The 15,567-nt window shown below is 49.9% G+C and overlaps 1 protein-coding gene across 2 annotated transcripts in view; it reads right to left on the reverse strand.

The window, feature by feature from the left end:
• The window catches only part of DGKG (diacylglycerol kinase gamma), a 192,897-nt gene that overhangs the window by 88,630 nt on the left and 88,700 nt on the right, over window positions 1-15,567 (reverse strand). For both annotated transcript variants that reach the window (XM_026497095.4, XM_057306756.1), the window contains 4 exons: window positions 15,478-15,552; window positions 12,596-12,681; window positions 8,282-8,371; window positions 6,087-6,247 (listed from right to left, as the gene is read on the reverse strand). In XM_026497095.4, coding sequence (XP_026352880.1) covers window positions 6,087-6,247; window positions 8,282-8,371; window positions 12,596-12,681; window positions 15,478-15,552 — 412 coding nt within the window. The remainder of the gene's footprint in view (window positions 1-6,086; window positions 6,248-8,281; window positions 8,372-12,595; window positions 12,682-15,477; window positions 15,553-15,567) is intronic.

The following is a 15,567-nucleotide window of genomic DNA, read 5'->3' on the forward strand; positions in this document are numbered from 1 at the left end:
ACTTGTGTTCCTTTGAAGCACTAATTTTCTTCTGTCAGGAGAAAAGAAAAGAAAGAAAGAGGAGGAAAGAAAAAAGCCATCACGTGTTGCCTAGCATGATTTGTGCTTTGCGACCTTCCCCCCAACCCCCGCCCCCGCAACACCCCTAAGACTGTTGTGACTCGCTCCTGGTTTTCTTATTCTCGGGGATATGTGCACAGGCTTCCTCCCTCTGCCTAGTTCTGATTATCCTTGTTGTTGCTGTTGCTTTTAAAGATTTTATTTATTTATTTATTTGACAGATGGAGAGTACAAGCAGGGGGAGCAGCAGGCAGAAGGAGAGGGAGAAGCAGGCTTCCACTGAGCAGAGAGCCTGATGTGGGGCTCGATCCCAGGACTCTGGGATCATGACCTGAGCTGAAGGCAGCCCCTTAGCCAACCCAAGCATCCCCTTGTTGTTTTTTTAAATGAGGCTTTGCAAAGTTTCTTTTCACAAAGACCAACCTTTACAATATTATTAGTTACACATGGGGTTCCAGTGTAATCTCCCGATAAATACACAAAGTAGCAAAGGAGAGCTGAGCAGGTCCTTAGCTGTTCAGTCTTGAAAGGGCAATGCTGATAAAGACTCTGATTCTGACCACGTTTCTCTACCTGGGGATTTAAAAGGATGGAGATTACCTTCGCCCTCTGCTGAGCTCTGTGACAGGCACTGAGCTGGGTGTTTATATTCAATAGTGATTTCTTTAAATTTTGGAAACCAGGGCTACAACAGTTCAAACCTTTTCTTGGTAATAATTACAACAAAATGAGACTTCCATTTTGAAGGGGCAGGTGGATAGAGATGGGAATTGCGAAGCCTTGGAAGCAATGACATTTCTGAAGATCACTTTCTGGTGTCCTTTCTGTGAGGTGTGAGGAATGGAGGAGATGATGGGCTGCTCTTTCCTGAACTGAAAGTCCAAAAGGTTTTTGTGCCCCTTCCAAATATAAGCTGTGGTCATTTTGACTCTGAGATATTTGGATGTCTAGGCCAGTGCTGTCCAATAGAAATAAACTTAAAATGTTCCAGTAGCCACATTAAAAAAGTGAAAAGAAAAAGGTGAAATTAACTTTGATAAGATATTTTCATTGACAAATATTATCGCTACATGTAGTCAATATAAAAATTACTGAGATGTTTAAAATTCTTTTATACTACATTTTTGAAATTTAGTATTTTATACTTAGAGCGCCTCTCAATTTAGACTAGCCCCATTGCAAGCACACAAGTGCCATATGTGGCTAACGTCTACCATATTGGACAATGCAGGTCCAAGTCACTTGGGCAACTTACGGAGATAAAAAGGACAAAGGAGACAATAAAACAGATCATTTGGAATTTGGATGGTTCTGAAAACTTATGGCAGATTGGAGGATGAAAAAGAGTATAAAGCCCTTGTCCCAGACACCCCTCAGAGAGTCCCATTGTCTTAGGGCATCCATAGGCTCTAACAGGTGACAGACAAGAACCTGACGCTGCGGGAATCCCAAAAGAGTTGCAGGGAAAATGATGACTTTTTGGTAAATTCCCTAATGGGTAGGGGGCTCATCATGGTGGAAACTTAGCTGGTGAAGCCTGAGAAGTACAGTCTGTAAGGCGGAGAATGGTGTACGGGTTAGTGTGGTGACTGTGGCCTCTCCTTGGCCCCTGGGTTCCCCTAGGGTCAGAAATAGATTTCATTGAATCAAGGGATTAGCTGTTCACTCCTCCCATGGAGGCTCAGTGAAAGCAGAGCCTTTGAGGCATTTGGAGTTACACATACCCCAGGAATTACTTTACGGGCCCCAACTTCCTGTCACTGATACCTGGCCATCCTGACATTTCTGCAAATCCAAAAATAAAGAGCAGGGATGAGGAGGCCAGAGAAGCCAGAGGAAATAGCAGCCCGAATGACTATGTTTAAAATCTCCTGCCAAGGGGTGTTGTCAGTTAGGGGGACTGAGAAGGCCGACTCTCTCAACTCATCACTGGTGGAGGGCCGGCATGTATGTAGGTGACGGGAATGTGGTGACGATGGGGCCACAGTCCCTTTCTGGGTGGGCCAGGAGGGTCTGCCCTGTTTATCCCTCCATGCGGGACATGGACTCTGCTGGCAGCCAGGGGACCTGGGGAACTTGTCATTGCAAATGCTTTACTGCCTGGGGCCACCACAGCGGCGGTCACCATCATCACCTTTATACATACATGGCAGCAGACTCCTGACATCAGTCAGATATTCCAGGTCCTTCAAAAGGGGCCAAGACTTTGCAAGGCTGTCTTTGCCAAAGGAGTCTGACTCTAATTATCACAAGGAAGTAAAAATTGCGGGTTGGTTTACATACCTACTTCTCCTCTTACAAAGTTGGGGAAGTCAAATAGGGAGGAAGAGCTTCTGCAAATGTCAGCCCTAGATTCTGTTAGAGTCGCGTGTTGGCTACTTGTTTTCTCAAGAATTTCCCTTTCCAACTTTTAAAGAGCGAGCATACAAACCCTGCAAACATTTTATTGAGAGAAGCCTAAGGGTACACCAAGGAGATAAAAACTGTCCCGGTTCCTCACTGCTTTGCAATAAAATAGTAAACATGCACAAGTGAAAGGTGTATGAAAAAAAAAATCATGAGAAAGATATTGTGAAGTTCTTTATAACTTGAAAGACGAACAGATTGGATTATTGTAAGTCAGCCCCAGGCAAATGAATACCCTGACCACTGAGTGTGATGGAGAATCTGTCAGTATGCATTTCCTTCGGGGACAATTAGGTGGTCTCCTTTCCTTCCTCCTGTCCCCCAACTTCCTTCCTTCCTACTTATTTGTAAAAATGAATTAAAACCATAATCATTATGGCTCTTGGGATTAGGGCGGGGTTATGCAGGTAAGCTGAGGCTGTTTATTCCTTTTTGGTGTGTTTATCCATCTGGCCAGGAAATACTAAGTGAGTGAAATTTTTTTTGCATATGGAACTGTCTAGAGGCAGGCAGGAGGTATCAAGAATCATGTTTTGGCAGCCAGAGCTGAGTGTGTCAAGAAAGAGAAGATGTGGGGCTAAAGTCTCTGAAGGCATCCATGGCTGTAGGCGGCGATCTAGAAGTTCCCAGGCAGGGCGCCCAGCCCTGCTATTCAGCTCTCCCCTCTGTCCGGCTGCTGATAGGGCCTGCGTCCCCTCCTCACTATCATTTTTCTCCTTCATCTAGTTCAGTTCTGGTCTCTGCTCCTGTGTAGGAACACTTCCTTTGACCATTCTTCTTTGTTCTGATGGGCTGTCTCCACTCACTGAACACTGGGTTGGGACCGTCTTCATCAGAATTATCTCAGAGCCCTGTTAAAAATGCAGACTTCCAGACCTTGCCCAGACGAACTGAATCAGAATACAAACCAGGATCTGTCGTGGGGGTGAAATTTGCATCTCTGAAAAGGTACCAGTGAGCCATCACACACTAGATGCTGAGACCGCCCCCCCCCCCCCCCAGTGCTACTATGAAGGAAAGCATTTGTAGACGGAGGGGGCTGTGCAGAGGCTGCATGGCTCCTGGGCCACAGCTCAGTGGGCTTGGGAGCTCAACACTACTCACCAGCTGAGACCTGTCTCTGTATTGTTCTGAGCTACGGTTCCTTCTTACAAAATGCAAAAGGATAATGACTATATCTACCAATAGGGCACCTGTGCCTCATGGGCAGCAGGGACGCATAAATGTTAGCAAGCTATACTCTGGTTACTATAGGAAAAAGACGCAAGTTTTTGTGAAATTGTCATCATGGGAAGCCCATGCTTTAGAAGCCTCCTGAAAGTCAGACATGTCAGTCATGTCTCATGGGCAGTAAGTAGCTGAGGGCTGCGTGTTCCTGTTGGGGGAAGCAGGGCTTGAGCTGGGGGTTCAAAAATGAGAGGTGGCCTTCAAGCCAACGAGAAGAGGGAGGAGGGGTCTGCCTAGGTCCCTGGAGGCGGTAGCTGGAAGAGTGTCCTACTCCGGGTTTCAGCTCAGGTCATGATCTCAGGGTCGTGAGACTGAGCCCCAGTCAGCTCCGCACTGAGCATGGTTGGCTTGGGATTCTTTCCCTCTTCCTCCTCCTGTGCCCCTCCCTACTGTGTGCTTGCGTTCTCTCTCTCAAATAAATAAATAAATAAATAAATAAATAAATAAATAAAATCTTTAATAAGAATACTAGAAGAACCTGAGGCCAGGTGAGCTGGGGAGATAAAGATAAACCAGATCAGGGCACAGGGGCCCTGAACATGCTGCCAGTCCAATCCACCATCCTCTCAGACCCTGCCTGTTGGTCCAGCGATGCCCCTCTCTTCTGTTGTAGTGACAGAAAAACTGTGCTGGCTTAGGAGCCAGAAAATGAGAGCAAATCCCTTCATCGGACTCTTCGTATCCTTATCTATAACATGGAGATAATACTGCCCTTCAGAGTAGTCATAAGAATCAAGAAAATACCTACAAATATGGTAAATTTTACATTCTTTAAATATATAGTATTTTGAAACATCCTTTCCTCTTCCATGGTTGTTCTAGTATTCTTATTAAAGATTTTATTTATTTATTTATTTATTTATTTATTTATTTATTTGAGAGAGAGAACGCAAGCACACAGTAGGGCGGGGCAGAGGAGGAGGAAGAGGGAAAGAATCCCAAGCCAACGATGCTCAGTGTGGAGCTGACTGGGGCTCAATCTCACGACCCTGAGATCATGACCTGAGCTGAAACCCGGAGTAGGACACTCAACCAACTGAGCCACCCAGGTGCCCTTCTAGTCTTCTCATTAAAAACCCTTTCCTTAAACCTGCTCTTCCCTCAAGCTACCTATCATTTCTCCATCTATTTCCTTTTTCTTTTTAAGCCAAAGTTTTCGAAGTAGACACAGGTAAGGATGGTTGACAAGTGTAGCTGTCACCTCAGCGGGGCCTGGATGGTAGGTTTGGCGGGATTCCTATGCATCTGAGACTGGGCAGCATAATTTCAAAGACAGGGAAACAGGGAAGACTGTAAGGCACAGAGTGCCCGTGTCAGTTCCCGGCCCTTGCTAGTCAAGCGTCCTGAGTCCCCGTCTGTAAAATGCGGGCTGTGGGGACAGTGATATCTGCAAGACCACGATGAGGATTGCAATATATAAGGTCTAGCATAGTGAAGCGCACACAATAGCTGCTCGATAAATGCTAGTGTTTTTTTGCATCCCCGTCCTGAACCCTAGCTCTGTCTGTGGAATGGATGGATCTCTTTTCTTCCTGACCCCATCCTCAACAGTGTTGGAAGCAGGGTCTACCCCCATCCGCTTTGGACCAGAAGCTGCGTTCAGTAGAACAAACTAATGGAGTGTGCTAGATGTGCTGGGGGCTGGAGGAAGAAAGAGGAATGTGGCACTGTTCTTGTGCTGTGTGTGTATTGGGGGTGTGTGTTGGTGTGTGTTGGGGTCTGTGTTGGGGATGTGTGTGTGTGTGGATTGGGGGTGTGTGAAATGGGCACGGAAACCGATCTCTTCAATCAAATGCAGAGGGTGCATTGATGGGGTGAACACAGAAGACTGGCAGCACCAAGGGGGAGCACGGCACTCACCCGAGGAAGGGTTCAGCTGGGAGGAGGCACCCCAGGGGTTTATGAGTACTTTGGAGCGTAGGGAATACAGTTGAGATGAGGGGAGAGAACAGGAAAGAAGGAATTCCGACAGCTAAGTTAGCTAAGCTGGTTTGGGACCACACGGTCCTTCTTGGAGATCGGAATTCTCCACTCAGGAAGCTCACATGAGAGTCTTCTCCTGACTTTGCCCCTTGGTTATTTCTTGGTATTACTTCTTTTAAATTGTTTCAAATTATCCAAAGGGTAGATCTGTTTTTTTTAATGTCTTATTTTCTTATGTTAGTTAAAATTATAGGGGAAGAAGTTTCCTCCATAATCTAGGGTGGCGGTTTGGTACATTCAGGGTGGCCATGCCCAGGCCACACGCAAGGATGCTTGGACCCAAGTCAAGACTGGGGGAGCTGGGAGAGGTGAAGAGTAGGGACCTAGAGGGGGACGATGGAGGACCAGAACCTTTCTGCCCACCCAGACATTTCTCTTCCATGCAGAAAGGCAATCCTAGCCCAACTCACCACACCAATGGAGAAATAGTTGTTCATGATGTCGTACGGAACCTGATCTCCATTCTCCACCTCCTCTCTGGGGATGACTTCTAGATGCCAGCGGTCCAGCATCACCAAGGGGCTCTGTTCGATGTCCTTCAGGATTTTTGTCAAGCTGCCCCCTTCATAACCTGTGAATTTGACCCCAGGGCAGAAGGGTTAAGTTGTGGCTGACATACAGGCAGCTATCAGGGCAGGGAACTCTGTGGGCATCTGTGACCAGGAGACACCCCCAGCGTGTCTGGGGGCCAGAGACACTTAGGTTCCCTGAGCCAAGGAGAAGGAGAGGACAACAAGGTGTAATCAGAAAGAAGCTGGGGAGATTTGGAAGGTATAGCAGTGGGGGCTAGGGGTGGGGGCTGGCCAAAGTTGGGCAGGCCTATGTAGCCACAGAAAGCCCTAGAGAATGGGTGGGCTGGGGGCTGGGACGCTGCGCATGAGAGAACAAAGGATCCGTTCCAGGACTGGGTCATGTCGGAGACAGACAGTGTGGTAGGCAGAATTTTAGGATGGTCTCCACTATTCCTGCCATCCCCCAGGGGTATACACCCTGCAATTCCCAGGACTTATAAATAAGATAGGACAACGATTTACCATGCTATATGGCACAGTTGACTTTAAACAAGGGAGGCTATCTGAGTGGATCTGACCTAATTAGCTGAGTCCTTAGAAAGGACTGGGCTTTTCCTTTGGAAACTGATTCAGAGCTCTCATTGAGAGGGGTTTCAGGTGAGGGAGATTCTCTGTTGCTGGCTTTGAAGATGGAGGGACCCATCTGTCAAGGAAAAAGGAAGCCTCAAGGATTTGATAGTGGTCCCAGCTGATAACCAGCAAGGAAACGGGGACGTCAGTCCTATAAAGGACTCAATTCTGCCAATAACATGAATGAGCTTCGAAGCAAATTCTCCCTGCAGAGACTAGAGAAGAGCACAGCCTGTTCAACACCCTCATTTCCGGCTGAGGCTCAGAGCAGAGAACCGAGTCATGCTGTTCCAGGCCTCCTGACCGACAGGACCGTGAGTTAACAAATGGAGGTTTTAAGCGTCCCCGTGTATGATCTTTTGTTATGCAGCAATACAAACGCAGTATAGAAAGTGAACTGTAAGTCATGAGAGGCTGGTGGAAGAGACAGTGCTTTCCTTCAGATAACACTCCCCTGCTCCTGCTTACCTTCAGGGCAACACTGAAGAGTATTTTCAAGTTGTTAGTTTGGTTAGCTCCTTAGGGATACCTCACAAGATAGCAATGGTAGCAACTACGTAGCCGAGGGCTGGCGGCTCTCTGGGAGCCCAGGGCTGGGCCTCCTGCGTGAAGTCTGTGCTGAGCTCTGCTGCCGAGACGCGCAGCTTCTGCTTGTCCCTCTTGAACAGAGGTCTCTTCCCTAGCCTCAGTGTGTGGCCGAGGACATCTGTTCCTGCCAACGTCCTTCTGGGGCTGGCTCCTGCTTCCTCTGCTCCTGCCACCAGGCATGTACCCAGCTCTGAACACTGACCGCTGCCTGAACTGGTCTTGAATCCTCGCTTAATCGATCAGCCATCTGGAAGCCCATCCCAGTTCTGCCTGCCAGCCTGCTCTGTCCCTTCCATGTGCTGCCCTGACCTCCTCTGCGTTCTGGAGCAGTCCCAGCTCCATGGGGGCGGCCGCACTCTGCACAGTTCTCCTTAGCTCCTGCCCCTTGTCCTGTGAGCTGGTCAGCACTCTGAGATCCCCCACAGGGTGACTGCAAAAGGAGGGCAACGGCCATGGGGGCCTGTGATGATGTGGATGCCCCTGGCAGCTGGCAACATAGCTTTCGGTCTGCATTCTGATTCCTAATTCCGAAGAAGAACAGTAACTTGGAGAGGAGGGCATTTTATTCAGGAAGCGCCTGAGTGAGCCCCTACTAGCGTAGCACTGTGGGGGAGCTAGAGGAGACTACCCCAAAGCTGACTATGTTCTGCCGGGGTGGGCAGGCTCTAGGCTGATGGTTTCAGGATCAGAGTAAATAGACCGAGGGGTTAGCACAGGTCTCAGCAAGGCTTGGGAAGGCAGGGGGAATGGTCATGGAGTAGCTAGAACTCTGTGGAATGTAATTCTTTAAAGGGAAGTTCAGCCCAGCCTTGCGGAGCATCCCTGGAGATTGGAGTGCCTGTCCCCAGGGGAGTGCCACTGGCACACAGACTCACCTCCTCCCCAGCGGAGACAGCGGGCCAGGTCATTTCCTGTGCCAAGAGGCAGGACAGCCACCGGTGGGTGCTTTGCGAAGTTGGCCTTATCTACAACCCATGCAGAAGAAGAGAAAACCGTATGCCACCAGATTACGGACCCTGTGGGTTATTTAATGACCTCTGATCTGATGATTAAAACCCCTTCATAGCATCTTCATTTGCAGAGCTCCCATGATGGAGAGCGCACTACTTCCCAAAGCCGTCTCTTCCCTCTGCCGTGTGTGAACCGCTACAAAGGATTCTTTCATATCGAGCTGACTCTGTCTCCCTGTCACTTGCACCTGCTTATCCTCATTTCTTCCAAATTCTTTCCTTTGAGGTGACAGCACACCTCGAAAACATTAGTTTGTAATCGTAACTAACGCCTTCTCCATTTGTCCCTCATTCTCTTCATAGATGACGGCAGTGAGGGTCGGAGGAGGAAAGGAAGTCCAGAGTCAGGATCAAATCCAGATCTCTATGGCCCCAAGTCCAGGCTCCTCCTTGCTTCAGGGGCTAGGCAGGTGCACGGAGAGTAACACAGGTGGCTCTGAGAAATCAGGGAATGGTGGGGCATTTGGGAGACTGGAGCTGTCTCATCTAAGATCATTCAGGTTCAAAGTTTAAAAATAATATTGTGTCTAACAAACAAAACCTCAAGGTGTCATTTGGCACCCAGGTACAATTTCGTCACTTCCCCCACCTCCCAGACTCGCAAATCCACAATTCCCAAGCTGATCTGCCACGTGGCTTGTGAAGAAGCATCAGACCGAACCGCTGGAGAAAACACAGCAGAACATGCAGGGTTTCACCCGGCTGTAGACCCACAGCAGCAAGTCTGCGGCACTGAGGAAGGCGGGACAGGCACGGGCACACGCTGGGCTCCAGGGGGCGCCACTGACATAGGCTGCAGCCCACCCGGTGCCTGGGGATGTGAATGAGGTTGACTGAGGGGTACGCATGGCGGGGGGGAGGGGGGGAGGATAAGCACTTGGGGCAAATGCTAGGACTGCCCCCGCAAAAGGGGAGTTCACAGGTCCCCAGGTTGTCTGGCTCATGCCACAAGTATCTGAGCTCAGGCAAGCCCCAGGGCTGAGCCCACCACCAGGAGGTTTGAAATGCAGCACAGAGCAAAGCAATGGGCTCTGCCACTGTTCCCGGAACACGTGGTCAGAATTTCTGCTTCCCTGCCTTTGTGCCTGCTGCTTCCTTTGCCTGGAAGGCCCTTGTTTCCTTACATCTGCTCCTCCTGTGGTCCCCATCCCAACAGGTCAACCGTCTTCACGGTGTTGAGGCTAGAGACTTGGATGGTATCCAAGGTTTGCCCCTCTCCCTCACCCTGCATCCGTTCATACAGCTGTTTCCACGTGTTGTTTCTTTAATAGATCTCTCAGCCATCCCTTCTCGCTACTCCCATGGCAATGCCTGAGTTCAGGTACGTGACTCTTTCCCGCGGGTCCTAAAGCTGCTGCCTCCTCTTTGCTTTCCCAGTTTCCCCTAGTGGCTCTTCACCCCTCCAGGGCAGGTGGTCCCTTTCCCTCTGTCATGGCTCCCATCATCTCCAGCATGGCACCGGGCTCTGTTGACGTGTCAACCATGCTGAAGTATTTTCAGTGCCTTAAGTCACAAGCTCTCTGTTGTTTAGGCGCTGCCCCAGGAGGCCCTCCCTGGTTGCCCTAGTCTAGGCCAGGGGCTTCTCCAGAGTGTTTCTTTAGCACCAGGGACAATTTTATAATTGACTCTTGTAATTGACTACTCGTCTGTTCTCTGAATGCACTGCAACCCCCCTGGAGGAGCGATGTCTCATTCATCACAGCGTCTCTGCACACGTTTACTGAGGGCCTTCTACGTGCCAGGTGCTGTGTTAGGTACTGTGGCTCCAGTAGCGGGTCAAAGTGCCGTGACACAGCCTCTCGTGGTGTTTACGATCGAGAGGGAGAGACAGATATTAATAAAGTCTTCGTAGAAATGATGCATAATCTCAAATTCATACTGGAAAGGGAAGAAGTGTGATCATATAATAAGGTGACTGAGGCTACGTGTCAGGGAAGGCTCCTCTGAGGAAGCCATACTTTGGCTGAGATCTGAAGTAGAAGCTGACCAAGGAATGGCCAGGGACTGTACCAGACAGGAGGAACCATTTGTGCAAAAGCCCTGTGGTAGAAGGGAGACTGGTATGTTCAAGGGTCTGAGAGAGGGACTGGGTGGCTAGACTTAAGAGAGAGAAGAATGGAAGTATGAAGGAGGGCTGGAAGGGTGGGCAGCTATGGAGCAGCAGGACCTTGTAGGTCATTTAAAAGGCTTTTGTCTTTATCCTAAGAGTAATGGGAAGCCACTGATGTGCTTTACACACACCATGAACCCACTGACATTCAGGGAAGAATGCTCTGGTTGTAGAGCATAAACAGATCAGCAAGGGGACCAAAATGGGGTGGCAGAAGGTGCTAAGTGCTTTAATATTCTCGAATGAATGAACATTATGCAGTTATTCCTTTCACCACTGTGTTCTCTCGTCAGGCCACCAACCTGTCATATGACCTTTATTCTTACAGTTGTGGGCATCTCCTTTCCCCTGTCTTCTCTGCAGATGAATTTTATAAAACCACCAAAGCCGACATTCTCCTTTGTGATGGAGAGGGAACCATGCGAGCAGCTCCCAGGACGGCAGCCACCCAGCCTCTGCTGATCAGCGTTTCCTCCCTGGGCCCCCAGAGGATGCCTCCCCCCTCCCACAAACAACTCCCGAGCTGGAGGTGACAGGAGAGCGTGGGTGGCTGCTTGGCAGGGCTGTGTCCATGGAAACCAAAGCGCCTCTGGGGAGCAGAAGGTGGCAGGTGTGCTGGGTGTGGTCCCACCCCTCCTGGTGGGCTGCTGACGACCCCCACAGGCGCAGCCTTCCCTTGCCCCGGTCAGGGTCTGCCCATGCCCACCCCTGATGCCTCTCTTCCTCTCATCCTGTTGCCTCCACCTTCAAACAATATCCAGAAGCTGACTACTCCTCACCACCTCCTCTGTGTCTCCTGTTGTCCAAGCCTTGGTCACCTGTCACTCGGATTACTGCAGGAGCCTCCTGACCGGTCTCCCTGCCGCTGCCCTTTCCTCATGGTCTGTTGTGCCCTTCCTCTGCTCCAAACCATGCAGCGTCTTGGGACCTTTCCTGTATGAAAGCCATATTCTGTCTACTGTCCCGCACGTCCTGGTCACCTGGCCCTGTGCTATCTCTGCTGCATCCTGTCCCTCTCCCATCATGCACCCTGCTCTGAGTGTGCTCTGCAGCCCTCCTGCTGCCTTCAGCAGCCTGGCCTGCCCCTGCCTCAGGGCCTTTGTATCTGTTGTTCCTTCTGCTGGAACAGCTCTTTCCTCAAGTATCCTCACGGATCACCTCTCTTCCAGGTCTCCACGTAAACGTCATCTGCTCCGTGAGGTCTTCCCCACTCAGTCTTAGATTGGAGACCACCCCCTACCCTACCTAGCTTGCCCCTTCCCTGCTGTATTTTTATCACCTTCTGACATGCTGTACGTTTCCCTTGTTTTTTTTTTGTTGATTGCCTGTCTCCTCCCCCTGGAAAGGAAGATCCAGGAGGGCGGGATTTCCACACGTTTGGTCTCTGCTGCATCTCCAGTACCTGGAGGAGAGCTCGGCATGTGGAGGTGTCCACGCAGTATTTATGCGAGGAATGACAGACAATTCCAGAGTTAGTCTCCATCATTTACGGAGGATGAGATGTCCAAGGACCCGCAGATCCAGGCAGAGCTGGACTGAAATCCAGGCCTCCTGATTCCCAGCCTGGGCCCTCCCCACTGCCCTTCTGATCTAAGCATACTGGACACAGAACAGTGTGACCTTTCTTTGCTTGTAATGATCTGCACTTTCTAGGTGTGCTTTCTGGACTCAGGCTCAGGGGCTCATCCCAAGGAGATTTGCCCCAGGCTACGCACCTATGCTCAATTCTCTGTCCTCTACCCACTACCCTGGGTCTGGCTGGAGTCCTAGTCCTGCCCTTCCTCCCCTGCAGCTCCCCAAACTGGCCTGTCCTGCCACTGCCCAAAGCCCGGCCATGACAGATGTTTATGAAGCAAGGCCTAAAACTAAACACTTACACCTGTACCTGTGGGAATCCTTCCATTTCTCTTTTCCTCCCAAAGTAGATATGTAGTCAAGCAATGGCCCAAGAGTAGAAATAAGGATGAAGAAGACATGGCTCCATTTCTCTTTCCTGTTGATTGCCTTCCTTTGACTTTCAATACACTTATTATAGATAAACTCTAAAGCCCCTCCCAGCCCATTCTTACCAATGCAATCCAAAATCCAGCCAACTGTCCCATCTCCTCCGCAGGCTAGAACTCGGAAGTCTGGAGTATCACGGAAAAAGTTCAATCTGGGAAGTAAAAGGCCAAAATGCTCTTCTTTACCAGGCTGTGGCTGACATTTGACCCTGCTTGAGTCAGAGTCTCCCCACTTCCCCGGGAGTATGTTACAGCCCTGACTCCCTTGGGGTTGAAAGGGTCACTTTGTGTTCTGAAACCAGAACTTACTAAGGAAGGAGTGCCACTGAAGTATAGAGAAGAACCCTGGGGAGCTGTCCTCGTAGAGGGAGAATCTGACTCAACATTCAACACAAACAGAAAATGGTTTTCTAGCAATTCTCTTACTATTCGTGCAGAGGAGGCCATAGTCTGCTTCTTTGGGCACCAATACAACGAACCCCCAACACTCTGACTCCTCTCCGGCTCTCCCGCCTGCTCTGTCCTCACAAACGCTCCTTCGAGCCGGATGCAGTGAACCAGCTGGGTCTTCATCCCACTGTGCTGCGGGTCCAGACCCAAGCGGAGGGAGCACCTTCTCCCCTCTGGGGCCTTTGCCCTCTAGAGCAGGGCTCTTAACTGGGGGTCCACAAATCTCTAAGGGATCTGCAGCTAGAATCCAGAGGGCCATGGACTTGGGAGGAGAAAATGTTACATTCTTATCTTCCCTGAGCTCTCACTGAGATTTAGCCTTTCCAATTATGGAAGTGGGCAACAAATCACAGAGGTACGAACAATACCTATGACTTTGTTAGATGTCAATTCAGGTATTTTCATGTTTTATTACAGCTGCTGCCCCATACTATCCCTTATGCTCATCACCACTTTTGATTAACAATAGTTAACCTGCCTCTGGATCTTGCCAAAAATGTGTGAGTAAATCACATATATTCCCATATCCCAATATTTTTGTTTTTAATATTTTGATAACTGGCTTTTCAATATAATCAGTTTCCCTGGTGATCCCAAATATTTCATTTTACGCATTAATAAAAATTCTGAGAAGAGGGGCGCCTGGGTGGCACAGCGGTTAAGCATCTGCCTTCGGCTCAGGGCGTGATCCCGGCGTTGTGGGATCGAGCCTCACATCAGGCTCCTCTGCTATGAGCCTGCTTCTTCCTCTCACACTCCCCCTGCTTGTGTTCCCTCTCTCGCTGGCTGTCTCTATCTCTGTCGAATGAATAAATAAATAAAATCTTTAAAAAAAAAAAAAATTCTGAGAAGAGGTCCGTTGGCTTCATCAGGCTGCCAAATGGGTTTCTGGCACAGAAAGGGACAAAAATCTCTGCTTTAGAACAAATGTGACCTGTCAACACCGTGGGGTGGGACATGGGAAGTCTTTGTCCAGCCTGGTGGTCTGAGAAGACCCGGGGGCTTTCTGAGTCACTGATGCGTATGTGGGCAAATCAACATTTCCTCCCCTCCCCGACCCTTGCAGACCTCTGCTCTCCTCTAGGAAGTGAATTTTGAAAGGAGGCTCCTTTCCGCTAGACAGCCTGCCTGGTTACAGGCTGACACAGCAAAGATACTCAGGGCACAGCAGTCCTGGAAGTAGCCACCAGGCTTGTCATGCAGGACAGCAACCATTTAGGATGAATGAGGTTAAGCTAGAGTACTGCGTTCGGGTATTACAAGGCCCTGAGAGAGAGGGGGCTGGTAAAGGTACTTGCAGGCTGCCTTTCGGTCACAGGTCATGATGGGGCAGTAATTACGATCATGGTGACAATGACGGTACCCACAGCAGCCTAGGTGGCTCTGTTCAGAAATCAGTTTTATACATAAGTCATGGCAGAGGTGCTGGGCTCGCACTCAAATGTTTTTTTCTCCTTTTAACTGGGTCTTGCACCATCACAGCCGTATAAATAATAGCTTTGCGTCAAACAACGAAGACTGGGACCTAGTGCCTTTTTATAGTCCTTCCTGCAGCCCCGTTCCCCTGCCCCCACCCGCTGAGGGTCTTGCTGAACTGAGCCTAGAAACGCAGGTTAGGAGGTTGGGCCAAGCAGCTGTGTGCTGGGAAGTCCAGCCCAGCGTGTGCAGATCTGAAAAGGGGGCCTGGAGACAGACAGGCTCGGGCTGGCCAGCAGATGTCCCTAGCGCACCAGCTCTGTCTGGTAAGAAGCCCAGTCTGGGTGCCTTCCAGCCCCGATGCTGAAGCAGCTTCTGATGACAGGGACCCGCAGCCATCACGTTAGCGCTACCACCGGGCCCAGCCCCTCCCACCAAACGGGCAGGCGGGCTGCAGAGGGGCTGCCTGCCTCCTCTCCTCACTCTCCCGCTCTAATGGGCAGTGAAACAGCCAGTAGGCACCCTGCAGGAGAAGGGCCAGGGGCAGCTTAACAACCTCTAAATTGGATAATCCTGGGTGGGGGGAGTGATTTCATTGAATAACCAATTGCCTCGATCCTAAAATGCTCCCCAACAGCACACACAGCCGATCTCTGAGTCAGCTGTATAGATTTCCGAACTGCTGACAGCGCCGGGAAAACTCTTTCCTCCTCCCTGATGACTCAGTATGAAGGCACCGGCTAACACAGCCTTGCAGAGAAGTTCACGTAATTTACCAGCCCGCTCTTCCTGTCAATCCAATGAAGGGCACATGCGCTTTCTCTCTTTTACAAAAACAACTGCCCCCCCCCCCCCGCCCCGGGGTGAAGTACACAGGAGGCTTCTTTCCAGAGTTAGCCACAAGAGGTGTTCCTGAGCAACTCCAGGAGCAAGTAAGAGTAGACGTGAGGAAGTGAAGACAGAAAAGAGTAAAAGGGCAGGAAGGGTAAGTCAACAGACGAGAGACAAATGACCAAAGAAAGGTATCTCCTTCAGCTGAAAAGGGGGAGGAGGAGAGGTAAGTAACGATCATTTCTCCATACCCTGGAGTAGGCCCCCCATTGTCCAGGTTGAAAACTTGTTTGGGGTTGAGCAGATAGTGGAATTTCCGAAGAATTCTATGGAAAAAAAAA

The sequence above is a fragment of the Ursus arctos genome, unplaced genomic scaffold (genome assembly GCF_023065955.2).
Source record: "Ursus arctos isolate Adak ecotype North America unplaced genomic scaffold, UrsArc2.0 scaffold_4, whole genome shotgun sequence".
NCBI classification, from domain to species: domain Eukaryota; kingdom Metazoa; phylum Chordata; class Mammalia; order Carnivora; family Ursidae; genus Ursus; species Ursus arctos.